General features: G+C 63.6%; 5 protein-coding genes across 5 annotated transcripts in view; 2 read left to right on the top strand and 3 right to left on the bottom strand.

The window, feature by feature from the left end:
* Window positions 1-401: 401 nt before the first annotated feature.
* CHLRE_06g278206v5 (uncharacterized protein) lies at window positions 402-2,556 on the bottom strand. The gene is made up of 3 exons (XM_043063137.1): window positions 2,032-2,556; window positions 1,756-1,836; window positions 402-1,465 (listed from the first exon to the last, which is right to left on the bottom strand). The coding sequence occupies exons 1-3, from the start codon at window positions 2,171-2,173 to the stop codon at window positions 1,086-1,088; spliced, it is 603 nt and encodes a 200-aa protein (XP_042923841.1). The 5' UTR covers window positions 2,174-2,556; the 3' UTR covers window positions 402-1,085.
* Window positions 2,557-5,616: 3,060 nt separating this feature from the next.
* Window positions 5,617-11,469, top strand: CHLRE_06g278205v5 (uncharacterized protein). Its single transcript, XM_043063136.1, has 10 exons — window positions 5,617-5,886; window positions 6,009-6,174; window positions 6,813-6,970; window positions 7,960-8,132; window positions 8,404-8,480; window positions 8,751-8,807; window positions 9,000-9,044; window positions 9,235-9,479; window positions 9,755-10,213; window positions 10,443-11,469. The coding sequence occupies exons 1-10, from the start codon at window positions 5,767-5,769 to the stop codon at window positions 10,551-10,553; spliced, it is 1,611 nt and encodes a 536-aa protein (XP_042923840.1). The 5' UTR covers window positions 5,617-5,766; the 3' UTR covers window positions 10,554-11,469.
* Window positions 11,470-11,473: 4 nt separating this feature from the next.
* On the bottom strand, window positions 11,474-15,676 carry CHLRE_06g278204v5 (uncharacterized protein). Its single transcript, XM_001698024.3, has 8 exons — window positions 14,984-15,676; window positions 14,628-14,814; window positions 14,236-14,453; window positions 13,867-14,054; window positions 13,577-13,717; window positions 13,259-13,388; window positions 13,066-13,095; window positions 11,474-12,843 (listed from the first exon to the last, which is right to left on the bottom strand). The coding sequence occupies exons 1-8, from the start codon at window positions 15,057-15,059 to the stop codon at window positions 12,803-12,805; spliced, it is 1,011 nt and encodes a 336-aa protein (XP_001698076.2). The 5' UTR covers window positions 15,060-15,676; the 3' UTR covers window positions 11,474-12,802.
* A 48-nt stretch (window positions 15,677-15,724) lies between these two features.
* CHLRE_06g278203v5 (uncharacterized protein) lies at window positions 15,725-22,326 on the bottom strand. The gene is made up of 11 exons (XM_043063135.1): window positions 22,224-22,326; window positions 22,087-22,139; window positions 21,941-22,021; window positions 21,646-21,876; window positions 20,501-21,377; window positions 19,940-20,214; window positions 19,511-19,732; window positions 18,957-19,172; window positions 18,666-18,743; window positions 17,048-18,438; window positions 15,725-16,880 (listed from the first exon to the last, which is right to left on the bottom strand). Exons 1-11 carry the CDS (start codon window positions 22,234-22,236, stop codon window positions 16,796-16,798), a joined length of 3,522 nt encoding a protein of 1,173 aa, XP_042923839.1. The 5' UTR covers window positions 22,237-22,326; the 3' UTR covers window positions 15,725-16,795.
* A 150-nt stretch (window positions 22,327-22,476) lies between these two features.
* CHLRE_06g278202v5 (L-galactose-1-phosphate phosphatase) overlaps window positions 22,477-24,437 on the top strand; it is a 3,286-nt gene continuing 1,325 nt past the window's right edge. Inside the window, exons 1-5 of the mRNA XM_001697943.2 lie at window positions 22,477-22,739; window positions 23,003-23,132; window positions 23,464-23,506; window positions 23,682-23,844; window positions 24,115-24,182. Of these exons, the coding sequence (XP_001697995.2) occupies window positions 22,566-22,739; window positions 23,003-23,132; window positions 23,464-23,506; window positions 23,682-23,844; window positions 24,115-24,182 (578 nt within the window). The 5' untranslated portion in view covers window positions 22,477-22,565. The remainder of the gene's footprint in view (window positions 22,740-23,002; window positions 23,133-23,463; window positions 23,507-23,681; window positions 23,845-24,114; window positions 24,183-24,437) is intronic.

Raw genomic sequence — 24,437 nt, 5'->3', positions numbered from 1 at the left:
CAGGAATCCAGGAGGGCTAGCTCCTGAGATATATAGAGACGGGCAGTGCTGATGGCCAGAGGGTAGATAGGGGAATCCAGACGTGTGCATTGGCGGCAAAGGGGTGCTGGGTTGCCCAGGGTTGCCTGTGGGACGGTTGAGGCCTGCGACTTGGCAGCACGATGCGGCGTGGCCCGCCCGTAACAGGAACGACACATGGTCACTGCACATGTGTGGTGCCCCTGGAGGCCTAGGCCTGCTGGACACGCAACCGGCATGGATCTGCACCGACTCAAGGCAGGGCAGGCACGGGGGGCACCGATCGCCGCGAGCGTTAGGGCTGGAGAACTGCTGGCCCACTAGCTATCTACATCTGCCCACAGGCAGCAAAAGGAGGCCCTCCATCCATACCGTGATTGCAATCAACCTTAATCTTACACTGTACGGTATGTCGCCCCGCATTGCATAGTGACTCGACGTCATGCACATCGCCAGTGGCCCTGCCGGAGCCCTCTGCTGGCCCTGCCTGCCGCTTGCCACGAATGGCAGCTGAGCCACAGCTCCATGATGACATATGCGCTGTGGTAACACCACAGAGAAGAAACATCGAAACGACAATCCAAGCTGGATGGCGGAGTCCACTACTCGCCCGCAGAGTGCCTCGCCCTGGGCGTCGCGGGAACCATTCCACTGAACCTCGTGCCGATCTTGACCACCCTCGGCGTACAACCCAAGGCGGCTATAACCTGATAACACAACCACGCCGTTAACAACGCCGGAGGCATAATCAAGGCCCGGCGGATCTCGGAGCGTGTGCACACGTGGCCCCCCGGGTGATGTGCCCCAGCACTCTGGGAAAGCCAACTGCAGCACACGGCCGCGGCGGAGCCCCAGCCGTCGGCCACTTTCACATACAGGTCACAGTGGTTGTAGTTTTTGGATGGTTGCACTGGCGGGCTTTGTAATTGTTCCATCCTTGTTCCACAAAATTCACAATTTCGTTCCCCAGGTTCATGCCAAGGTGCCGACACGGCACCAGGACCCACTTGCGATTCATCTACGCTTGTCCTCCCCGCTTCCCCCCAAACATAAAACAACGCCGCCACTCAGGGGCGCGCAGACAGCGCACCAATGAAGGCGGTGAAGGCGCTCTGCCACGCCGCTATGCTGGTGCCCTTGAACTCGCAGTTGTAGAACTCCTCCAGCTTGTCCAGCTGGGGGTTGTTGAGGCTGAACAGCGCCCCCAGCGTCGCCGGGAATAGGTCGGGCTGGGTTGGGTACTCGCCCACGTGCTCTCCCTCCTCCGCCTTGAGCGGCTGCAGGTTGTGCTCCGCCATCCGGCTGTTGCCGTTCATGTTGCGGTGCACCACGTTGTTCTGCCCCGCCTTGATGCCGACCATCATGACCGAGAGCTGGTCCAACTTCGCCTTGACCGCCCCCACGTCGGCCGAGAGCTTGTCCACCTTCGCGCCCAGCACAACCTCGCCTGCGGGCATGCACGCATGTGGCGTTGCAGGGCACCCACACCCGGTGGAAAGAGGCTCTGATACAGTGCGGGACGGTTGTGCGGCGCGCACAAACACAGGAAGGTCTGAAACCCTCAGGGTATCTGGGTAGACGCGGTGTTGGTCGGCGTAAATTTTTGTGCAATCCGTGCACTAACTAACAGGTGTTGCACAGGCAAAGTGACGAAGTTGCTCATGCCGCTGCCCACGCTCTTGTGTGCGCACCCTGCTAACCGGCTGGCGAGGAGTAGATTCCCCCACGGCTGCTTACCCGGGCTTCCGCTCCGGTTTGCCTGGTGGACGATGCAGACCGCGTCGCCCAGGTCCGCGTCGGGAACGCTGGCGCCCACCGCTGCGGCACAGTAAGAATTTCAGGTGAACGGTGAGTTTTCAGGTTGAGGCCGTTCCAAGAGAAGCGTGCAGCACAACCAGGAGTCAGAGAAGTGGTTCTAAAAGTGCCCTTTCATAAAGCCCGCTTAAAGAGCAGCCCCCTGGCGATACAGCTTATCGCATAGCGCCCATATGACCCACATACAAGCCATTTTACCTCGCAGCGCGTGGAGTTGCGCACAGTAGCGCGACCGCTCGCCATCGTCCGCCTTGCTCGTGATAGGGCCTGCTCCTGGCGCGACCAGCCCAGCGCTCGCACCGCTCGCAGAAGACATCGCTGGCACCGTGTTGGCCGCCATTTGAGCGCTTGGTCAAGTGGCGGCCAACACGGTCTCGCGATGTCTCGCAGTTGACCAAGCGCTCAAATGGCGGCCAACACGGTGCCAGCGATGTCTTCTGCGAGCGGTGCGAGCGCTGGGCTGGGCTGGGCTGGGACAACAATTCAAATTGACCTGTCGAAAGCTTTGTTTGACAGTTTTAGAAGAATGCCTGCTGTATGTACTTTGTTGGAACGGGTGAATGTGTTTGTGCTACAAACTTGTTTCTTTTTCCTGGGGGCCCCTGGCTCTCAATCCGGGTCACGGTCACGATTGAGCGGCATATTTGCCGGGCGCCTAGTAATTTCGGTTCCCACTCTACACGCTTCCTATGCCTCTACTGATGGTTCCTGTGACCAATTAGGATAAATAGCATGCTATAACGCTTGCAAGCGAGGCGCGACGAGCTCGGGCGACGCCAATCGGGCTGAGGTGCCGTCGTGCCGAGCCCATCCATCCTCCACCTTGCGCGCCGCTTTTCAGCGTGCTATCTGTTATTTGTGACATAAATTTGGCATATGAGCAGGCCCTGCCACTAGCTGTGCGTGCTCTGGCCCAGACATGTCCATGTGCGTGCGCATGTCTCGGCCGTCACTGCAAGGGGCGTCAAAGGACTTCTAGTGTGAGGTAGTCATGCGCTGTAGTCGTGTGTGCGTCAGGGATCCAGCGCAGTGGCGGCAAGCCCAGTGGCGGCAAGCAGGTGGAAGCATGGTGCATGGTGAATGACACGGGGTGAAACGAGTGGTGTTTCACCCCAAGGTCCGGTGCAGGTGGACCCCACAGCAAACAAGCACTGGTAAAATGGTATTATATATGTTGCGTACGTAAGCAATGGACAAATAGTTTCACCCGGAAGGGCTGGGGTTGCGTTGGGCACCTATGGGTTTTGACCAGGGTGCAAGGGGGATCCACCTGCGCGTGGGGTTCCACCCGACCACCCCGGCCCCCGGAGCGCAGGGGTAATCCTTATAGGTCTATGCACAGAAATCGGGCCGGGGCCTGGTCGCAACTGGGAATTGGGGGCGGTTGCCGACCGTTGTCGATCACATGGGGCGAGTTGGCCACCCCGCAACCCTGTTGTTGCGCGCTGCGCGTGAGTGCGTGCGTGAGAGCACCGAGCAGCGCTTTTGCGTTTCCGCGAGTCGCATTCACACATTCTCACCGATTCTTTCTCTCTCGTGGAAATCGCCCGAGTTTCACTCCAGTTACGCAGTTACGTTTCGCTAAGTTTCCGCCCCGCCTCCGCGTGCCCCAGCGACTCTCGTGCACTGCAGCGAGTCCCACCCGTGCTCCGCGGCTACTCATACAACTCCTCAGCGGGCCAGCCGCCCCGCGAGGGTCCCAGTGTCAACCGTGTGCGCTCAGATGCACCTCGACCGACCGGGGGAGTCAAACGCTCCGCCGCGCCGCGCAAAGCGCGCCGCGCAACCACCCATGTTTCCTTCGCACATCGGTCGCACTCATCTGCATCCACACGCGATGGTCCCAGGGTCAGCCGTGTGAAACCGTGTGCGATTAGAGGCAGCTCATGGAAACAGGGTCAGCCCCATGCGTCTCTCTGAGTTTACATGCAGCTCACGCAGCTTCCCATACTGTCCCATGCGCCACGCGCACGACTATGCACTCCCACTCGCGCGCTGCGCCAACCAACCCGGGTTCACTCGGGGGCGTGCCCATACACGCCGCACCGTCCAAAGACCAAACCTCGTCTAATGCTTATACATGACGCTTATATGTTATGACTTGCTGTTTTAGTCCCTGGAGCGGCCTGTCCGCTCGCCGAGCTCGCAAAATGCAGCGACATGCCGCGACAACGTGCACGAAGGGCAGCGTTTAGCCCTTGAAAAGCCGTGCAAAGTGCTCCGTATAGTCAATAATAGACACGGCAATGATAGAGCATTGAAAATGTGGCGGTGTGAGGGACTCCGGTCGCGAAATTGCTGGTCGGCAGAGCCTCGCATTTTGCCCCGGGGTACATTCCAGTGCAATATTGGGTATCTGAATAACATATTGAGTGAGTTACTGCTCTCTCCAGCACACTTTGGCCCGATCGGACCGACACGCGCCCATCGGGCGCATGGCTGGCGGGCCAAAACCCGCCCATTTCGACCTCAGGCGAGCGTGGACCGCCCTCCCACTTGACCAGCAAGTCATTACTACATGTACGGAGGGGCTGAGAGCGTGGGGGACTCAGGGGAGACCAGTTTGGCGTCGTGGAACCCCCCCGGCCCACCCCCATACCCCCCCCACGGGAAGGGCCGTACGGCAGTGGTAGTACAGTCGGACGGTGAATCTGACACGACAGGCGTCAACCGCTAGCCTCCACCGTGCTCCGCCGTACTCTGTTGCAGCTTCGTCGTCCCACATGCCCGTCGTCCCACATGCCTCGCTGTCCAACTACCAGCTCCCACTCGCGCTGCGCGCCAACCGCCACGCCGCATGCCACCCCTGTTCGTTGGCAGTTGCGCGAAAGCCCGTTTGTGATCCCGGTGTGCCAGTTAAAGTGTTGGTAGTTGCGAGGATTGCCGCGCCGCACGCTGCACGGGCAAAGTACACGTGGCACACCTGTTGCTCAGTGCTCCTGCATGGCGTGAGCATTCTTGGGCCTGGCAGGGGCCGCCAGGCCTATAGCGCCCTAGCGCATGCCAGGAGTACGGGTAAATGTGAGACAGCTTCATACGTTACCGCAAACTTTAGGGGCCCAACTGGAGAACGCTGCTTGCAAGGGCAGCTAGATAGGCTACACGTGGGGTGCGTATAGGGACGGCTGCCGCACAAGCACTTTTGGCGCACGCACAGGCATCGCGGTAATATTATCGTAATATACTATTGCCACCACAAGTAAGACAGACAAGGGGGGAGCAGCTGCCTGCGCAAGCCTCCGTAATGGGGCTTTGAAGGGGCCGTTACGGGACGCAGCTTTGGCGTATCGCATCCAGCCGTAACCAGGTACGGGCGGAGCAGTTGACACGTGTGTGTCCGGTGCGGTGTCCATGAGGGCGTATGATGAATGGACCTGCCGCATGCATCCCTGCCCGTAGACAGGTGTGGCGGTGTGCACCTGGCACGGCGCTGGTGTCGGCTGCGGTGATGGAGTAGTGGCGGAGTGACATGGTGGTGACGCTGCCGCGCACTGGGGCGGCGGTGCGTGTGGTACCGTAGTCATGTTATCGAAGATGGCGCGTACGGGGTCCAACCCACCAACCCCAACGTGGTTCGTTGCTCAAATGGCTGTGACCACCAGGGATGGGCCCTTGTGACCGCACCGAGTCGATTTAGGGTTTAAGATAGGCGCAGTTGTTGACGGCCAGTGAGTGGGATGCCGCGGTCACAGGCGGTCACGTTCCGCGTTGACACGCGTGCATGAGGCGGAACCGCATTCGACATTCAACTTTGGACCTGACTGCTTACTTGCATATTATTTGTACATTACAGAGGCATTACCTCAAAGCCCACGCTGGACTGCGATGCGTTAGCTCGAGACGTTGCAAATGCGCACTGAGTCCTTGCTATATGCGTTTGCTGATGTACTGAAACACGGTAAATGTAGTTAGATTTACGCACCAGTCCCCGAAATGCCTGAAACCGGGGCAATGGCAGAGTCGCGGGACAGCGTCGCGAATGGCTCAGCAGAGGCGGAACGGCTGCGGGCGCTGCTTCTAGGACGCAGCCCAACTGCTTGTGTGGCACGCGAGGTGACATTCCGCTTGCTTAACCACCACGGTTGTCTGGGCCCACGGGCGACTCCTCGCCTCCATCGCCTTCCAACAACTGCGCCCTTGCCCCTTTCCCTCCCACACCCATTCGCTTTGGACAGCTGTGGCGCGCAAACACGGGCACATACTCAGCATACCGGGATCTGCTGCACGCGCGCAAGGAGCTAGCAGCAGCCGCGCACGCGGGCGCCGAGGGCGCCAGCGCAGCGTTGCGCGCTGCTGCTGCGCCTCACACGCTGCCCGCCACTGTCAAGTACTCTTTTGAGGGTAAGCCATCCCGATGTGACTAGAGGCGCCTTGCATCAGGCTCCCGCGAGTCGTTACGCAACCGCCATAACACAAACGCCATAATGTAACGCCAAATCAAGCTGAGGGATGGCACGAGGGATGGAGGGGGGACACACGACATCGGCCACGCAACAGTTTCAGTTACCCTACAGCGCTTCTGTAAGCCTGCCCAAGCTCTAGGCATAATCAGACGCAATCACTTAAGCACATAAAATATGGGCGTCACAGGCCTTTGGAAAAGACTCAGACAGAATCAGCCGTGACGCCCATCGCTTTTGTGCTTGAGTGTCCGTGTTTGGTTGCGGTATGCCTAGGGCTGGGTAGGTATGACTCCAGGCGCAGTAGGAAAGACATGGCGCGGATGGAGGGGTGGGGCTGACGGACAACCCCGATGTCCGGCATGGAAGGTCAGGGAGGAAGTATTGGTGTCGCCCGGTGCGGCGGGTCACGCCCAGCCGGATGTGCCGCACGTGGCGGGAGTCCCCGGGACAGCGGCACACACGCACGACTGTACCGTCCTCCCGATGGCAAACACGGCTCCGCCTACACCCACCACTACCACAACAACAATCGGCAGCACACGCTACTTTTCGCGGCCCGGGCATCGGCACCCGCAGGTGTCAAACACGTGCTGGCGGAGTCGACGTCGCCGGTGAGTGTCGTGGCGTTTGCGGCGCTGCGCAATGACCTGCTCGCCTACGGCTGCGCCGACGGCGAGCTTTGGCTGGTGCTGCTGCCGGCGGCCGGCGCACACACGCAGCCGGTGTGCTCCAAGGTGCGGGGCACGCCGCATGCGGCTTGGGCGATCGCAACGGAGCAGCGGAGTTACAGAGCTGGGGCGGGGCACTGGGCTGGAAGTGTGGGGCGTGGAGACGGTGCTGATGAGGTGGGGGGATGGGGGATGGGGCCAAGGGGGTGCGTGGGTGCGGAGCTGGGGTATGCATGTGCAGCCGGGTGTGTGGGTGGGTGGCGTGGCGGCTGCCTTGGCGCCGCTGGGCGTATGTTGCACTCCCACTTGGCATGCATGGCTTCAATACACCGTGTCGCATACGGCACACATGCGCAGGGCAACAGCAGGGCAGGGAGGCTGTTGCTGTGGTGGCCATTGCAAAGTAGCGCGAGCGGATGCCCTAAGCCGGCGCCGACCCGGCTGATACGATTGGGCCTGCTAGGCTAGCTACAGCAAGGTCACCTCTATTCCTGGCAGCTGGCCTGTCCGGACGATTCCAGTAGTCTCTAGGTGTCCTGCACTCCAGGCCAGAATTCCACCATCAGGAACTTACAGTTTACGAAGCCTGAGTAGGAACAGCCCCGGACGTTTGAAGACTTGGGCCCACTGGCCGTACGAATCTCGTGACACTCCTTCAACAGGTGTCATAGGCTCACGTGGGCTTTCGGACAGCGGGGAACATCGCCGGCAATCCGTTGGGCTAGCGCTGTGCATGTACTATACATCACGTCGATCGTGTGCTTGCGCGCGAGTGCGTTGCCTAGGCGCCCCCACGCGCTCATTGGAAAAGGCGTATGGACCGCTAGCAAACCAGAGTGGCGGCCGCACGTACCAAGCCACCAGTTAAGTCAGTAGGAAACGAACGCCAGTCCCGCCCACCTTCGCGTCATGTAACTCCGCCCTTGCTCAACTCCGGCCCACGGCTGAGTTCCGCCCAAGCCCGCCCTCCGACCATTGCGCGCTTCCCACACCCAACACCGTATTTTAGTATCGCTCTCTTATCGCTATCCGCTACGCACACCCGCCCGGCACAGGCCCGGCGCATGCACGGTCAGGTGGTGCAGGCGCTGGACTGGACGTACGACAACAGCCAGCTGTTGAGCGTGGGAGCCGACGCCTCGCTGTGTGTGTGGGACGTGGCGGACCCGGCAGACCCCACCTGCATCCGGAGCATTTCCTGCCCCGCCACCTCCTTCCTGTGCGGCAGGTGCGCGAGGTCGTATGGGGCATGCATGCGTATCAAGGGGTATGGGCGAACGGGTGGCATGCGAATTTGTTTGTGTACCCGTGCGCCTGCAAAGTACGCTCGCTGCTGGTGGGCGTGCACGGCAGGCGGGGCGCCTCATTGAGTGACGCTGCAACCTATCCGACAATCACACGCCTGCATGGGCCGCATGCCGCCGCGTGGGGCCTCTGCATGCACGCATGCTCGTGTGTCCTCACGTGTGGCAGCTGTGTGTGGTTCCGTGGCCGCGCAGGTTCCACCGCGTCAATTTCAGTCTGGCCATGGTGGGCACCTCCAGGGGTGCACTCGAAATCTGGAACAGCAACACGGGTGGGTTGGGTATTAATGTGTTATGCGTGTGCGCTCGGTGTGGCAGGCTGCCCGTAGATGTGCTTTGCGCGTCTCGGTGCGCCATAACTGCGGCCGGCGTAGCGTTAGGGTCTGGTCGCAGGGGCTAGCGGCCTGCAGTCTGAGCTCTCAGCTCTGCTTTGTTCTGGGTGTGTCCATGTGTAAGCTGCGGCGCGTGCACGCACAGACCGCATCAACCACGGCACCTCGCCAATCCGGCCACCCCCCCCTGTGAATGCCCGCTCGCCGCAGGCATGCAGCACAGCCGCTACCAGCTCGCAACGGAGAAAAGCGGCGTGGCGGTGACGGGTGAGTGCTGCCGGCCGCACAGCGGCCGCTGCTGGGGGGCCGCCATCGTCGCGGGGGTGCTGGGCCAGTGTCGTAGCTTCAGTTACAAATGGGCCCATCAAGGGCGCCTTCACAGTAGCCTCCACAGAATGAAGGAGCGTGCTCAAGCCAAGCCGCTCGCCCAACGCTCTCAAACCCCCGCCTGCCCCGCAGCCATCGAGTGCAGCAACCATCACGTCTTTGTGGGCGACTCAACAGGTGCGTGCGCACACTTGCACAAAGCGCCGGTCGCCTGTTATTGGGGAGGGAGCATCGTTTGGCATGCGATCGATACGGATTTGATTGCTACCGCCACCGTGCCCCGAACCTTGACGACGCCACGCCTCATGCACTCCACACTCTTTGTCTTCTCACACATTTCACCGCATTACACGTCACCGCTCCTCAGGCACGCTGCACCTGTACGCGTGCGAGCTCAAGGAGCGGCAGCTGTCCCGTCTTCGCCCCGCCTTCCGCCTGCGCCTGGCGCTGCCCGGCAGTAGCAGCAGCAGCAGCAGCCACGCCGCTGGCGGTGCCGGCGGTGGCTGTAGCGTCACCACGTTGCAGTACGTGCCCTTCTGTCGGGCCACGGACAGCCCAGTGCTGCTGGCGGCGTTGCAGGACGGGTCGCTGTGTGTGGTCAAGGCGAACGAGGTGCGTGGGTGGGGCTTGTGTGCGTGGCGGGGCACCGGGGACCCGGTGTAGCTCTGTATGGGTTGGGAAGTCAGTGCGTGTGTGCGTCAGGGCGTGTGTGCGCGAGTTGGCGTGGTCCCTGATGGGAGGGTGGGTGAACGGCGGGTGGCTATGAGCTCCTCATGTACAGCAATGGCAGTCCAGGCAGACCTTTGCCCACAGCGCGCAACAGCCGCTGTGCCCGCGAACTAATGCCACCGCGCCCCCACCGCCCATCCGCGCGCGCCGCCGCGCAGGTCCGCCACACCGCGGAGCTGCACCTGCGCCGCTGGGTGCAGCCGCCCTCCGCCGCCGCCCTACCATCCAACGTCCTGAGCAGCGCAGCCTCCTCCTCCTCCTCCACGCCCTCTGGGCCCTCCTTTTCCACGAAGGCGCACCTTCCAGCCGCCTCTCCCTCAGCCTCGCCGGCGACCGCGGCGGCCACGGCCGCGCGGAGCGTCGCCGCCACGGCGGCGGCAGCGGCGACGCTGCTGCGGCTACGGCCGGCCATCTGCCCCCTGTCGCCCATCCACGATGTGCCTATCATTACTTACGGCTCAGATGACACGTCCGTGTACATCGTGGACGTTTCGGCAAAGAGCTTCAGCGCGGGTGCGGGAGCCGGTGGAGGAGGAGGTGGCGGCGGCGGTGGGTCGGCGGCGGCGGCCGCGGCGGCCGCGGGGCAGGACCGGCCCTTGATTGTGAATGCGCTCAAGGTGCGGCGAGGGCTTTGCGACGGCTTGACGCCCTTGGGTACGAGCTGTTGTTCCTGTGCACAGCCTCTACCAGCATTGGACGTACGGCAATACGGCATGCAGGACGCTGACCCGACTGGAGGCCCCCCGCCTTGTCTTCATTCTTGCACCTGTTGCGCACCGCGCTTTTAGCCACGCCTACTTCACCACCTGGCCCCGCCCTCACCCCCGCTGCCATCCACCCGCACAGGCCCACCGCGCCGCCGTGACTGCCGTGTCCTGGAGCTACGACGAGGCGCTGTTGGCCTCGGCGGACGCGGTGGGAACACTGGTGCTGTGGCAACGCTGCAGGCTCTTCTGAGCGGCTCAGAGGCAGGCAGGCAGGCGGGCAGGCAGCACGGCGCTGAGGGCAAGAGCCAAGGGCCAGAAGTCGAGGGCCATAAGCCAAGAGCTAGGGCCAACAGCAGTAGCATGGCAGGGCGTGCCATTCCCTGCAGGTGTAGAGTTCGTAGCCACCACATGTGGCTTGTCAGATCCCACACACGCCGATGCGGGGGTGCGAATGGTGGGAGTCTGTTGCAATTGTGAAGGGAACTGACAGGGGGAGACCCAACACACGAGGTGGGCGCTGCGCGTCATGGTGATAGAACGTCTGAATACGGTATGACAATTGTGAATGTATTGATAAAATGGACGAACGGATACTGGTCCCTTTTGACCAGAGGCGCTCTGAGCGGTAGGTTAAGAGTTGGTGCTCCGCTGCGAAGCTGCAGTTTCGGGAGACGGGCCTAGGGTTGAATTGGGAGCTCCATTTGGTGAATGACGATGCCGGGCAGCAGGCCACGGCAGCAGGCCCCGCTTCACTGTTCCTTTGCGTCTGGGCCCAACAGCGTGCCTATTCATGTGTTTCTACTCATCTGTGCGGACGTCGGATTGCGGAGGCGACCACGGTAGCTTTTGGGAGACCCCTTGGGAAGCAATGCGGCCCGGAACTAACTGAAGTGCTGGCGTGCTGCACGGATGTAAAAGTACGGTTACATGGATGAGTCAAAGGTGCATCCCGATGCTGAGTGTTGTCGTGCAAGCGGAGCCAGGGATACCGCGGCGTGAGTGAACGTGTATGGGGTGCACTGCACTGCAGGTGTGCCGTCCGGCATGAATCTGTGCGAGCTGCCAGACGGCATCAGGGCACGCGTCGTCATGGCCCCTGCCGCGGTGGCATCCAATGTCAACCTGCCTTTCGTGCGGGCCTCCATACTGTAGCGACGATAATTTGATGGTGAAGCAAAGCTTTTACAGCCAATCGAGCAGCCTCCAAAGCTGCTCCAGGCCTTGCTCCAGGCCTCCAGCAACGACTGCGAAACGGACATGGGTCCAGGATTTACCCAGGCCCAAGGAAATCCGCCACACCAGGCCTTGTCAGTTAGTTTGTTGCCCCCGCTCACTCACATTCACTCCAGTCCGCCCGAACCCCCGGGAACACGAATGAATCGCTCGCCCCTCCGCAGCCGTCACCACCGTCCGTCTTACCTAGCACCTACCGTATCTTAACCCTGCTTAGGACTTCAAATTACAGTCAACCGCCTGTGTCTCAGCACGTCTAAGCCTCTCTATGGTTTGCGCCAAAGTATTACTAGTAACAGCCTATCAGAGAAAGCTAGTTGCATCGTCTCAGAAAGCATTGGCGGCTGTGGCCGCGCAGCTCGAGCCCTTGTGCCTTCTGATCTTCATCCCCCTCCTCGACATGGCACCGCTCTAGAAGGCCGCTCTAGAAGGCTGCCTCTGTATACTGCCACCCACCGGGTCGAACACGAAACACATAATCCACAACCGCAACAAACAGGCACGCTCTCCAGTCAACTAGCAGTTTAAAGAGAAGAATAAGGGCATTTCTTCAATAAAGAAGGGGTTGAGCAGTGCTGACACTTCCGTGTCTCAATTAGATTTTGTCGAGCAGGCGCCACTTTTTCGTAGTTACTCACATGTTCTCAAACCAAGCACCAACGCGCCACAACTCAGCGCAAACTTGTGTCTGCGTTAGACGTGATGCTATCAAAATGCACATGCAACGGGCTCAGTGCGCCGAACGTGGCAATCACGCCGCGCCGTGCTTTCAAAAGTGGCTCAGTCACCCGGCAAAGGCCGCACGCGCCGTGGAATGCGAAAATCGCACTGGCCTGCGCATCGCACCCATTGCTGGGGTTGATGTACCGTACGGTGCATTGCTAGTAGTCTTACCGTACCGTGTCGACATCGAACTGTCCTAACGCATCCCGCTGCATCATGGACCAGTACCGGAACACGTGTGAGGCTTTGCAAGCCAAAGCACCCCGTGCAACAACTGCACATGCCACTGCGCATGCCGTGCAACTCAGTCCGTGCCTGAAGGGGCCATGCCCGCTGCCAGTCATGACCAGTGATTAACACCTGCACCTCTTATGCTCCTGCAACGCTCCCGCCCACCAGCTGAAACTGCGGTCCAAAGCAGCTCCATACGTTGGGCGTAGGAACGTCGCCAGGCGCCGGTATTGCACCGGCACACAACCAGCAGCTGACCAGCAGCTCTGCGGTGTCCACCAGGAGCCTCGCCGACAGGCCCGCGCACGCCGCTCAGTTGGAAGTAGTGTCGGCTGTGTTTGTAGACGGCAGGACTGCGGATGAAAAGGAGCCGGCGTGTGACGTCGTGAGCGAATGCATACGGCGCGGCAGGGGTTCCTGGCTAGTGTTGCTGGCGGTGGTGCCAGTTTCAGGTGTAGAACGCGGCTTGGACCCCGACACATATGGCGCACGACCGGCCAAGGATACTGGACAGCAAGGACAAAGTAGCCCTCGACGCATGTCCAAGAGCAAACATAGAGCATGCTGTTACTCACCGTTGCGCAGGAAGGCGTTGTCGTCCGCAACTGTAACCGCAAAGAAACACGCCGAGCGGGGAGGGACGGGGGGATGTGAAGAATGTGGTTGCAGTGGCAGGCAATGCAGGATAACCCACCACCGGACACGGACGTGACCGCCTGCCTTGCACACCCAGCCGTTCCTTGCTCCTTCCCTTCCTTGCTGCCTCACCGTTTCCGGGCGCCTTGTAGCGGCACACCACAATCTTGCAGGCGCCCGTCAGCCCCCGGGCGCCCGGCACGTTGATGTCGTACGGCGCCACCGCCACGCCGCAGCCCATGCTGCTGGTACCACGCCACACCTGGGCAGCCGCGCGCCACCACCAGAACAGGACAAGGCCAGGGTCAGTGACATGGTCCGGAAACGCCGGCCTCCACGCGCCGGTACTCGCCTCCACACGCACAGATGCACACCCCACCCCAGCCCAACCCTTGGTTCCCATGATTCTCGCCCCTCCCGCCCACACGCGCTCCTCCCGCGAGCCCGCACCAGCTGTGTGAAGTGGCCGATGCCCTTGGCCCAGTTGTCCCGGTACGGCGCAGGCGCCCGCCAGTTGTACATGGCCACCTCGCCGTACCAGGCCCGCACCGCCACGCTGCAGGTGTTGTCAGAGGCGGGGTAGCGGATGACCTGCGGGCACATGCAGGAGTGATGCATCGTTCGAGAGCCCATGCGGGTCGGCGAGCTGGGCAGCAGCCACGAGCGGTGCGCCGGTCTCCTACCCATTCCGGGTCGCTTGGCAGCACAACTCCCCACCCACCACTCAACCACGCCCGCACCTGCATCAGGTTCTCCCCGAAGTCGCGCACCGCCGCGTGCCTCATGACGCAGTCCTGCGCCAGCACCTGCGCATAGGCTGTGGAGCTGGCGGCCAGCGCCTCGTTCCACTGCAGCGGCCCCACCTGGTGCCATGACCGGTACTCGTTGGTCTGGTCCAGCATCGCCTGGGCGTCCGGGCAGTTGCCACCTGCGGTGTTGGCACGGCGTTGGCACGGCGTTGGCAAGGCATAGAGATGGCGTGGTGTGGTAAGGTGTTGTTGTGCAGCAGGGTTACGGGGGTGGTGAAGGTGGGCCGGGCCCCGGCCAGCACTGACATGTGACGCAGCACCATCAGCGCGCACGCCGGGAAGGCACTGCCCGCGTCTCACCGGCTAGTAGTTGGTCACCGCCACCGGCAGCGGGCGTCCTGTAAAGGACCGAGGAGCTAGGCCGAGGAGGGAGTGGCACCCGCGGTGGTGGTGGCCGGAGCGGGGGTGGTGGTGGATCCTCCTCCAGCGGCGGCGGTGGCGGCGGCGGAGGCGGGGGTGGCGGGCTCATAGGCTCCCGCGGCGGGCCCCGCGGCGGCTTCGGCGGCCGGGGAGGGTTCCTGCACCGCATCGACACACTGAAGTTAGCTGTGTGTGCCAGTGGCGTGCCGCAATTCCCAAGGGCAGCACTCGGCATCGCCGTTTCTTCCATCCGGGAGTGGGTAGTAGTATTATGCGGCATGCACACGCAGCAAACCGTTAGGAATACGGTTACCCCTGCAGCTCCAGCGCACCGTGGAGGTTTCGGCGGCCGGACGGGCTGAGGTGGAAGCCGCGGTGCACGTGGGGGCTTGGGAGGCCTGGCGGGCCAGTCAGCGGGCCGCGACCAGCGTTCTTTCCGCGGCGGTGGAGGGCCCTCAGCCAACGCGGCCTCGTCCAGGAGCTCCCGAACGAGCGCGGTAGCCGGCTCTACGACGACGCCTGCGACCCGCAGCAAATGGCGCGACAGATCAAGTGGCTCCGAAGTTTACCACGCAGTATCCTAGCGATGAGTCCGCGCGCACGCAGAGGCAATGCCTCGATTGCCGAACCCGGATGGCCCATCAGAACGAGCGCCGGTCGCGCGCGAAATGCCGGCTGATGTGCGCACCTTGATCAGCATGGGCGACAACATAGAAACAGGCGATAACTGAGGCCGCCAGGGCCAGCCGCAAACGAGAACCCATCCTGAACCGGCGGTTCACCGTTCGTGATGTGAGTTGTGCGAGCAAGCCTAAATATATGAGACAGGCTTCAGTTCAGCTTGATGTTCAAAAACCTTGAAGGCGCGCTCGGGATGTTGATCGCGCCTGTGCGCGCACGCAAGCCTTGTGGCCCACTTGCAGTTTTCTGGAACTTTTCATATACGATGCTCAGTATACTAATATTACACAGTTGCACACGCCATTACTTAAAGCGCTGCTGGGCAATATTACTGGGTCAGGCGCTGGATCCAAAGTCGGGTCCAAGTGCAGGTGCACCCGCTTTTCGCGCACGTATGGATACCCACTAACAAGGTCGTCTCAAATCCGTAACATAAACCACGTGATGGCGTTTATGCCCTGTTGAGGCCCGGCTACAGCCTGACAGGTGTAGCCGGCTGTGCACGGCTCGCACGGCTTCTGGTCCGCTACTCGCGAAGCCCGTAATTGCATGCCCGTTCGTAACACTTACACGCGATCTACCTTTATGCTGCGTCCTGGACGCAGTGGCGGGGGCTTCAGCGCGTGCCTGACGAGTGACGGTCTGACGTGCGAGATGTCGCAAACATGTGCAGAGACGGACATTGCCAAGCGCGAGGTAGTAGTTTATTGGAGCCTAAGAGTAGTGGAAGACATGCGTGCTGATTCGTGTGCACTTGTCAACCTCTGTCAGGGTCTCAGCTATGCCGGTATTTGTTTGCATAGGAGAAGGCCCTGCTTGCTTGCGGGGCGGCAGTGGCAAGCGGCAACGACCTCCAGTATCATCAAAAGCACTCTGAATATCATCATACAGCTCAGGCGGCTGTGGGCCAGCCTGCGGCCACCATCGGGGTTCCTAAGCTCAGGCAGCTTCAACAGCTGGGTCTTGGTTAACTGCAAAAACAGGGAACCTTGCACAGTCACGCGTTGCTGACACTGTAGGACCTCGCCTCTAGAGCCTTACACCCGCCCAGCCTTCTGGTCCCCTTCCAGCTGGCAGCCACGGAGCGGCCAGGCGGCAGCCCCACATCTCTTGTACGATGGTACGGCACACACCATCATGACTACGACATGGCGTACGTCGCCCGAGCACCGCTACCGTAACAAACATCCTGATGCGCAGCAGGAGGTTCGGGCATGCCCCATCCCCGCTGCACCTCTGCTGGCCCCCTCTGGAGTCTACGCTTTATGAGGCCTGCACTCCGTTGGACTACCCGTGTCATATTTGCCAGCGTTAACAGCCCTGATGCACACATCACAACACTCTGACACAGAGCGCCTTGTTAAAAGCAGGCGCTCCGGTCCGCACACGCAAACAGTAACGCACTGCTGGACGTGATTCTTGCAGTCGGCTCGGTCCATGCCTCCTGGCATTGAGCTCTGTGCACACTCCACATCTAGGGTCCCGGAGTCCTGCCTAAAATAACAGAGGTTCTGTCCGAGCGCCTGTCCTGCACAACTTGTCATCGTGTCACATGTGCTGTCGCTACCGATTCCGAGTACAACTTACTGAACAACACCCCAGCCCCCAAAACCAAAACCCACCTGTGAAACCCCAAACCTAATAGTAAGGACGACATGTCAGGACGAACCGGAGGATGCACCAGTGGACATGCGCTGTCAGCTTCCATCCCTGTAATGCGCATTGAGCTACCCGTGCCAGCAATCAGTTGTGCGCATGGTTCCCTCGGCCGTTGTACTGTGCTGCGGCTGGCGAGAGGAGCCCCTGCTGCTGCAGCAGGCTATCCCGAAAAGGCCTGCAGGGCCTCCTTGAGCTTGCGCGCCTGCTCCATGGAGGCATGCGGCAGCATGGCGTTCACGAGCAGCCTGTACGTGGGGTTGGAGGACACCGTGAACAAGCGGGAAGAGATTGGTTGAAACTTGAGGGAACGGCCAGGCTGCCGGACACGCCGCGCGCCGCGCACATTCGCCTGGCGCCACACCCCACAGTCCGCTGTCCCCGCACCCTGCACCCTGCGCACCGCACCCCGCACCTGCAGCACAGCGCGCGCACCACCGCCAGCGCCTCGGCATTGTTGCTACTGGTGGCCATGGCGTGGATGCCACCCAACGTGCCCAGGTGACGGGCCACGCGCTCATGCAGCTGCCCGTACTCCCGCACCCACGCGGCGTCGACATCAGCGCCCTCGCCACCAGCCACCAGCACCGCCGCCGCAGCAGGCTCGCCGGCAGCGCCGGCGCCCTCGCTCGCGCCCGCGGCTGCCGCCAGCCCTAGCTGCGACGCGCGCGTCACTAGCGCCGCCAGCGCCTCGCCCAGCCACGCCGACGGCGTGCCCGCCACGCCGCCGGGGCCGCCGGCGGCGCCGCCGGCCGGCACCTCCACCGCGCGCGTCTGCGCCAGCGGCAGCATGGTGGTCTCCATGGGCCCGGCGCCGGGGTTGCTGCGGCCCAGCGCTTCCACGTGGTGCGCCGCGCCGGCGTTGAACGCCACCGCCGCGTCCACGACGTCGCGCGGCGTGGGCAGCCGCAGCAGCGCGTCACGCAGCGCCGCCGCCAGCCGCGAAGTGGCCTCCAGCATCGGCCGCTCCGCCGCCGGGTCCAGGCCCTGCAGGCTGGGGCCGAACAGCTGCCAGGCGTTGCGCAGCACCGCCCACAGCAGCACGTAGGGGCTGGGGCCGTTGGGGCCCAGCGCCGAGGCGCTGGAAGCCGCCGCGGCATCGTCAGCGGCGGCGGCGCCCTCCGCACCCTCCTTGCCGTTCGCAGCGTCCGCGGCCGCAGCGTCAGCGGCCTCCTTCTGGTCCCTCTCCTCCGCCGGCTTGGGCGCCTCCGGCGCCGCAGCGGCACCCTTGCCAGCGGCGGCTTTGCTGCCGGGCGCCTTGGCGCCGGGCGCCGCCGGCGGCTTGAGGCTGGCGGGCGGCGCGCTGGCGAGCAGCGCGCGCGCCACCACGGTGCGTCCCTTGCTGAGCGCCATGATGCGCAGCAGTACGCCGTCACCCAGGGCCACGCCGTCGGCGCCAGCGGCGGCATCAACAGCAGCGGCGGCATCAGAAGAAGAGCCGGCGCCGGCCGGCGTGTTGGGCAGCCGGAAGGCGCCATTGATGCCGGCGAGCAGCAGCTCGCGCCGCTGGCGCAGCTGCGGCGCCGCCGGAGGCGCCGCCGAGGTGGGCCCGTAGGGCGTGACCGGCGGCGCGACGCCTGCGGCGGCTGCCGCTGCCACGGCGGCGGCTGCGCCGGCCGCAGCGGCGGGCGCCAGGCCGCGGTCCAGCGCGGCTGCGGCCGCGGCGCGCTGCTGCGCCTGCGCCATTGCGGCCATGTGTGTGGACAGGCGGTCAATGTCGTCCACGTCCAGCAGCAGGTTCATCACGTCCTCAATCATGATGCGGGCAGCCAGCAGCGGCTCCTGCTCCAGCGGCCGCGCGGGCGCCTGTGCGGTGACGAGCGGAGAGGCGGGATGGAAAGTCAATCCAGATTATGCAATTCCCCCCAAACCCGACAGTGCACGCTGGCTGAGGGATGGGATGCATGGCTGAGGACTGTGGAAAACGCTGTGCAGTTTACTGGGCAACACGCCCTGACTAGCAGCCAGTTCCTTGGCGCTCCCTGTGTGCGCAAGCAGCCAGATAGCCTGCCGCTGGGCAGGTGTGGACGCACCTTGGCTCCCGCCTCGCCGCCGTCGGCCTCCTTGGCCTTGCCGCCGGTGTTTGACGTGGCCGACAGGTCCATCAGCACCTGCGTGTGCAAGTGTGTGGTGGCCAGGGTCAGACATGTGCAAGCGTAGGGTGGCCAGGGTCATACATGGCGCCCGCATAGCTGTCAGACGCAACACGAACAACGCACGCAGCCACATTCACGGCGCCTCGGCTGCCATCGCCCAACCTTTCCTCATTCACGACCACCGCCCACGACCACCGCCCCCAAACACCAAATAATATACACACGCACCTTGGGTGTGCGGATGTTGGTCAGCACGATCTTGCCCAGACCCGTGATGCCCTCCACGAACTTGGCGCGGGCGCTGGGGTCCAGCCGCGCAATGTGTGCCATGGCATCGTCGCTGAGCTCGCGCAGCGCCTCCGGCACGAAGGGCGCCGCCATGGGGAAGGCGCCGGGCGACAGCTGCTGCCGCGTGGGCTGGGGCACGTGCTTGTGGAGGAACGCCTGAAGATGGCGGCGGTGGCGACGGCGGCGGCAGGGGCAGGGACGGGGAAAGGTAAAGAAGAGGTTTTGGGGCGGGTGACAGTCGTCCGCCGGCAGCGTGACCGCCCTTTCAATCAGCCGGCCACCACATCCACCCCTTCTCCGTTGGCCTCGACGACCCGACCACACCGCAGCACCACCAGCACAACTTTTCCTACCGCCCCGACGCGCCTGAGCCCCGCCCATTCTCCACCCCGTCCGTCTGGCATGGCTATCCCCCCACCCGCCCGCCCCCTGCCCCATGCGCCCGCAGCCTCTCCCCCCCCCAGAGCACCCTCCCGCCCCCGCTGCTGCCCCACCTGGTAATAGTAGTCCTCGACGTAGGGCACGCCGTTGGCCACGGTGTACAGCAGCGAGCGCACCACGTACTCCACGTCGTCGGGCTTCATCCACTTGCCGCCCAGGCGCCCGCCGGGGCCGCTGGCGGCGCCGCCGGCGCGGCCCGCCGCCGCTGCGGCCGCCGCCAGCGCGATGGGCGCCGCCACGCCGCCGATCATCATGCCGGGCATGGCGCGGGAGAACTGCGAGCAAGGGGGAGAGGTGGGGGAGAGGTGGAGGTTGAGTGGAAGCCTTGCCGTGCGGCGCCGAGTGCGGGCGCACAGAGGACAACACAAGGCATTTCACATAGCTGGCCGCAAGGTGTCTGCGCCTGCAGGACCGCGCTACCACCTGCATTTGCCAAGTCTGGCTTTCTATTTCCCCGCCTGCACCTCTGCACTCGAGCTCACCCCTTGTCCGAAGTCAGGACCGTTCGAGCCACCAGGGCGCGCCTGCGCGGGCCGAAGCCCGGCCGCACCGGGGCCCAGCAGGCCCGCCGGCCGCGGCATCACCGCGCCCCCACCGCCGGGCTGAGGCGGCGGCAGCATCACGCCGGGCCGCGGTCCGGGCTGGCCACCGGGGCCAAAGGGCATGCCGGGCCGCTGCGGCGGGCCGTTGAGCGGCGCGTTGCCCAGTGGCCCCGGAGGACCGGAGCCCATGGGCCGCATGGGGAAGCCGCCGCCCTCTGCAGGTGAGGCAGGGTCGTGCGATAAGCTTAAAGGAGCAACAGGCGATGTCTAGCGGGTAACAAGGAGTGGACACGGTATGCGGGAGTGCTTTGCTTCCATATCGTGGTGGTGACTGCCCCCGTGACCCCGCTTGCCCTCTCCTAATCACCAGCGCCATGACCGGATGCACACCGCCCTTGCCCCTCGTCCCATCAGCTGCACCCACTCCAGCCCCCACCCAGTCCTCCCATCCAAGCGCGCCCTATCCCTCCCACCCCGTCCACGCCAACTGCCTGCGCTCACCGTGCATGAAGCCGGGTCCCATGGGGCCGTAGGGGCCGCGCTGCATGGGGCCGGGCGGGCCATAGGGGCCCTGGCCCATGGCTCCGGGCATCATGGGGCCGTGGCCGTGGCCGTGGCCCGGGTGCATGGGGTGTCCCAGCGGCGGCATGGGCACGCCGTTGGGGCCGAACATGCCAGGGTGGGGAGGGCCGCCGGACGGCCCCATGTGGCCCATGGGCCCCGGCGGCGGGTACATGCCGGGCGCGCCCTGCGGCGGCGGCGGCGGCGGCGGCATGCCGTGCATGGGCGGCATGCCCGGAGGCGGCGGCGGGCCCATGGGCCCGCCCGGACCGTGCAGGTGCGGGTGGCCCGGCGGCGGCGGCGGCGCCATGTGCGGCGGCTGCCCGTGCGGGAAGAAGCCAGGGCCCTGCGGCGGCGGCATGCGCTGCTGCTGCTGGCCCATGGGCGGCGGCGGCATGCCCGGAGGGCCCATAAGCTGCTGCTGGTGCTGGTGCTGGTGCTGCTGCTGCAGGTGGGGAGGCAGGGGCGGTGCCGGCCCGCGCTGCTGCTGCTGTGAGGCCGCGTCCGCCGCTGCGCTGCCCAGCATTCGTGCCTCCAGCTCCTCCAGCGTCATGGCCTTGGGCTTCTTGATCATGGAAAGCAGCGCGCTGCCGGCATTGCTGGGCGGCGCCGCTGGCATCGCCGAGTGCTGCTGCTGCTGCATTAGCGCCTGCGCTTGCTGCTGCTGCTGTTGCTGCTGCTCGTGGGCTGCGGCGTCGCCATTGCCGAGGTTCCCCAGCGCGGCCGCGTAGCCCTCATACAGGCCGTAAGAGGCGGGCGTGGGGAAGAGCTCCGCGGGCAGGTCTTCCTCCCGGTGGTCGTAGTCCTCATCACGGAGCTGTGTGGGGGGGAGGGGGCGAGGGAGGGGAGGAGCTTGGAGGGGAGGCTGGACCACCAGGCCAGATGGCGGCAAGTGCATAGAAGCAGGTGCTCAAACTTGCGACGTCTGCAGGGTGCCTGGGCAGAGTTCTTGCCAACCCAGCCTAGCCCTGATGGTCGCCACCGCCACCGGTGGTGTGGATGGGTATGAGAGGTTCCTTCGCAGCGCGCCGGGCCCGGCACAGGAAGAGGGGGGTTGCGCCCCTACGAGGTTCGGGCCCGCGCACCTGCTTCCGCGCCACCGCCAGCGGATCCGTCAACAGCGCATCCATTCCAGCGTCGTCGTCTGGGTCCAGCGCTTTGGCCGGCGTTTTTGTCGCCGGGGCCAAGCCCAACTGGTTGCGGAACATGGCCGCGACCGAGTAGTCCTCCTCCTCTTCCAGCCCCAGTCCATCGTTCTCTGCAACCTGAAGGCCATACTCCAGGCCTTCCTCGTCTGGCGGAGCCTCCAGGCCATCCTGCGGTCGTGGATCGTTGTTTGCGTCCGAGCCTCTTGGAAACACAGCGACGCAAGAAACTCACCTCAAGCGCTCCTTCTAGCCCAGTGTCCGCCGCGGTAAGCTCGCCGAAGAAAGAGTACTGGTTGGCGTCAAAGGCCTTCGTCTGCGAGGTGTGCGCATGCTACGTTAGCTTCCTGGTACTCACAGTCCCGAAACCTGTCATCTTACCTGAGTCTCAATTTCTACCGCCGTGAAGCGGTCTTCAAATCCCATTCCGTCCCCTGGAACGTGAGTGTGGGCAAATCGTTACTTCAGCTATGGCGCTGTTGCTCCTCACCAGCAGCTATGGCATGCTATAGACTCACGATTAGACGCCATGGCTACACGGGCATCCGGCGACGCCCCACCAGGGTGCAGGGCGCCGCAACCTAGACTAGTCTATAACACTAACAAGCTGTAGATCTCGGGTATTAAAAGTGTAAGCGTGGTGAACGAATATGAGCAACTGTGCGTGGGGTTAACCTACTCGCCTGCAAGCGAACCATTGAAAGGCGGGATGGGCTCCAAAACACAATGACACGGTCTGCAAGCATTTTGCCCATACGCTCGTGTCATGCATCAATTCTGATTACATGAAGCTGCTTTGACAGAGAAGGGAACTTCGCCACCGTAGTTTTCGCGCCAATCAAGTTTGGTTCGCTGCCAAAATGCCCGTTCCAGAAGCGCTGAAAGATAGTCCGCATCATAGATACCTAGAAGTTGCCATAGATGCAGCTGTCGCGGCAGGGGATGTAATCAAGGGCAGCTTCAAGGGCCCCAAGCAGGTGGAGGAGAAGCTCAACCACGCAGACCTGGTGACTGCCACGGACAAGGCGGCAGAGGTGAGGCCGCATGGAAATGAGGGGTTTCGCAACCACGAGTACAAAGGTCAAGGACCGCTGCTGGTGGCGTTTACGGTGTCGCGAGCGCGAGGCGGGAGCAGATGCACGGCATATGCCGCGTTTGGTCTTTCCCGTTGACCAACTGCACAGCCATTCCACACACGCCCATCCCGCGCCCTTGCACCCGATATGCCCCACTCGCTCACCCACCAGCCCACTCACCTCCACCCGGACTGTGCTGTTGCACCCAAACGCATCCGTAGGACTTGATCTTCGGCCGCATCCGCGCCGCCTTCCCCGACCACGCCTTTATCGGCGAGGAGTCGGCGGCGGCGGCGGGCGGCGCGGCGGCGCTCACTGACGCGCCCACATGGATGGTGGACCCTCTGGATGGTGCGTGACCGCGGCGGCGCCGTGCCAGGCTGTCGGTGTGCTGTGTATGGCATGCGGAGACAAACAGGGGGGAGAAACAGGAAGGGAGGGGAGGGGAGGGGAGGGGAGGGGAGGGGAGTGGAGGGGAGGGGAGTGGAGGGGAGGGGAGGGGAGGGGACTGGAGCGGCGTGGAGAGTGAAGGATCCCAGACAGGAGAGGTGGATGCAGGCTGAGACGAGGAACGGGCTCCGTGGAACGGCGTGAGTATGGGCAGGCGGGTGGGAGGCTGGGAGGCTGGCCGCATTCTGACCCCAGCACATCTCCGCTTCTCGCCGCGCTCCTCCTGCCACAGGCACCACCAACTTCGTGCATGGCTTCCCCTTCGTCTGCACTAGGTGAGGCCGCCGCCATTGAAGCGGCGTATGAGTCCGTAGTCCGTGCGGCGTGCTGCTATGCGCGCATGGCAATGCTTTCCCAGTGCGCCTGGCAAGCAGGCCATGCCTCCCTGCTTCCACCGCCCCACTCCCGCCCTCTCCCAACCCTCTCCTAACCCTCGTCTCTACCCTGTAGCATCGCGCTGGTGGTCGGGCGGCGTGTGGTGGTGGGCGTGGTGTACAACCCGGTGCTGGGGGAGTTGTTCGCTGCGGCGGCGGGCGGCGGCGCCTGCCTCAACGGCGCGCCACTGGCCACGTCCGCCGCCACAGAGCTGGCGGGGGCGCTCATGGGCACGGAGGTGGCCAGGGAGGGCAGGGCGGGAGGGGGTCGGGAGCAAGGAGACGCCGGGGGGTGGGGCAGGAGTGCCTCCGGCGGGGCTCACGAGGGGATGGAAAGTCGGGGGCTGGGGACGGCTGGCAGGAGCGGGCGGGCGGGTGCGCAACATAAGGCCGACCTATGCGATTATGAATGCCAAGCCCTTGCCCCCTCCCCCCGGAGCTGCTGCATTCGCTGCTCGCTCGTGCGCGCTGACGTGTTTGCTCACATGTACATACATGCGCGCGCGCAGGTGGGCACGGCACGCGACGAGGAGACGGTGGATTCGACATTCGGCCGCGTCCGCGCCCTCACCTCCAAGTAGGTGGCGGAGATCCATTAAGGGGTCAGGGATGGGGTTGCACGATGCTGATCCTGAGTAGGACAGCCTGAGCAGCAGTTGCAGCGGGACGAGTCGGTACGGTGGCTGGTGCGCAACCTCTGCGGCCATTGCTGGGAGCTGGGAGGCCATTTGCCTGGGGGCAGTGCCGCGTGGGTCAATGCGCGGCGTCGTCACGGCGGTGGAACTGATTTAGGGCGCAGAGTATGGGATGAGCGCCGCAGTGCCGTGTGGGC

Source organism: Chlamydomonas reinhardtii, chromosome 6 (assembly GCF_000002595.2).
Source record: "Chlamydomonas reinhardtii strain CC-503 cw92 mt+ chromosome 6, whole genome shotgun sequence".
Taxonomy (NCBI): Eukaryota; Viridiplantae; Chlorophyta; class Chlorophyceae; order Chlamydomonadales; family Chlamydomonadaceae; genus Chlamydomonas; species Chlamydomonas reinhardtii.
Note: the sequence above shows the minus strand (reverse complement) of the source record. Positions and strands in the feature narration are given on the sequence as shown.

What these genes read in the sequence shown, in the direction of transcription:
- CHLRE_06g278206v5 (XM_043063137.1), bottom strand. Translation starts at nt 2,173, where the DNA reads ATGGCGGCCAACACGGTGCCAGCGATGTCTTCTGCGAGCGGTGCGAGC. An exon ending in GCAACTCCACGCGCTGCGAG is followed by an intron (nt 1,837 to 2,031) that starts GTAAAATGGCTT and finishes ACTGTGCCGCAG; the next exon opens with CGGTGGGCGCCAGCGTTCCC. An exon ending in AAACCGGAGCGGAAGCCCGG is followed by an intron (nt 1,466 to 1,755) that starts GTAAGCAGCCGT and finishes GCATGCCCGCAG; the next exon opens with GCGAGGTTGTGCTGGGCGCG.
- CHLRE_06g278205v5 (XM_043063136.1), top strand. Translation starts at nt 5,767, where the DNA reads ATGCCTGAAACCGGGGCAATGGCAGAGTCGCGGGACAGCGTCGCGAAT. An exon ending in ACCTCCTTCCTGTGCGGCAG is followed by an intron (nt 8,133 to 8,403) that starts GTGCGCGAGGTC and finishes GTGGCCGCGCAG; the next exon opens with GTTCCACCGCGTCAATTTCA. An exon ending in AATCTGGAACAGCAACACGG is followed by an intron (nt 8,481 to 8,750) that starts GTGGGTTGGGTA and finishes CGCTCGCCGCAG; the next exon opens with GCATGCAGCACAGCCGCTAC.
- CHLRE_06g278204v5 (XM_001698024.3), bottom strand. Translation starts at nt 15,059, where the DNA reads ATGGGTTCTCGTTTGCGGCTGGCCCTGGCGGCCTCAGTTATCGCCTGT. An exon ending in TCGGGGAGAACCTGATGCAG is followed by an intron (nt 13,718 to 13,866) that starts GTGCGGGCGTGG and finishes ATGTGCCCGCAG; the next exon opens with GTCATCCGCTACCCCGCCTC. An exon ending in CTACAAGGCGCCCGGAAACG is followed by an intron (nt 13,096 to 13,258) that starts GTGAGGCAGCAA and finishes TTGCGGTTACAG; the next exon opens with TTGCGGACGACAACGCCTTC.
- CHLRE_06g278203v5 (XM_043063135.1), bottom strand. An exon ending in GGGACCCGGCTTCATGCACG is followed by an intron (nt 20,215 to 20,500) that starts GTGAGCGCAGGC and finishes CCTCACCTGCAG; the next exon opens with AGGGCGGCGGCTTCCCCATG. An exon ending in GTGCGCGCGCTGTGCTGCAG is followed by an intron (nt 16,881 to 17,047) that starts GTGCGGGGTGCG and finishes CCCCACGTACAG; the next exon opens with GCTGCTCGTGAACGCCATGC.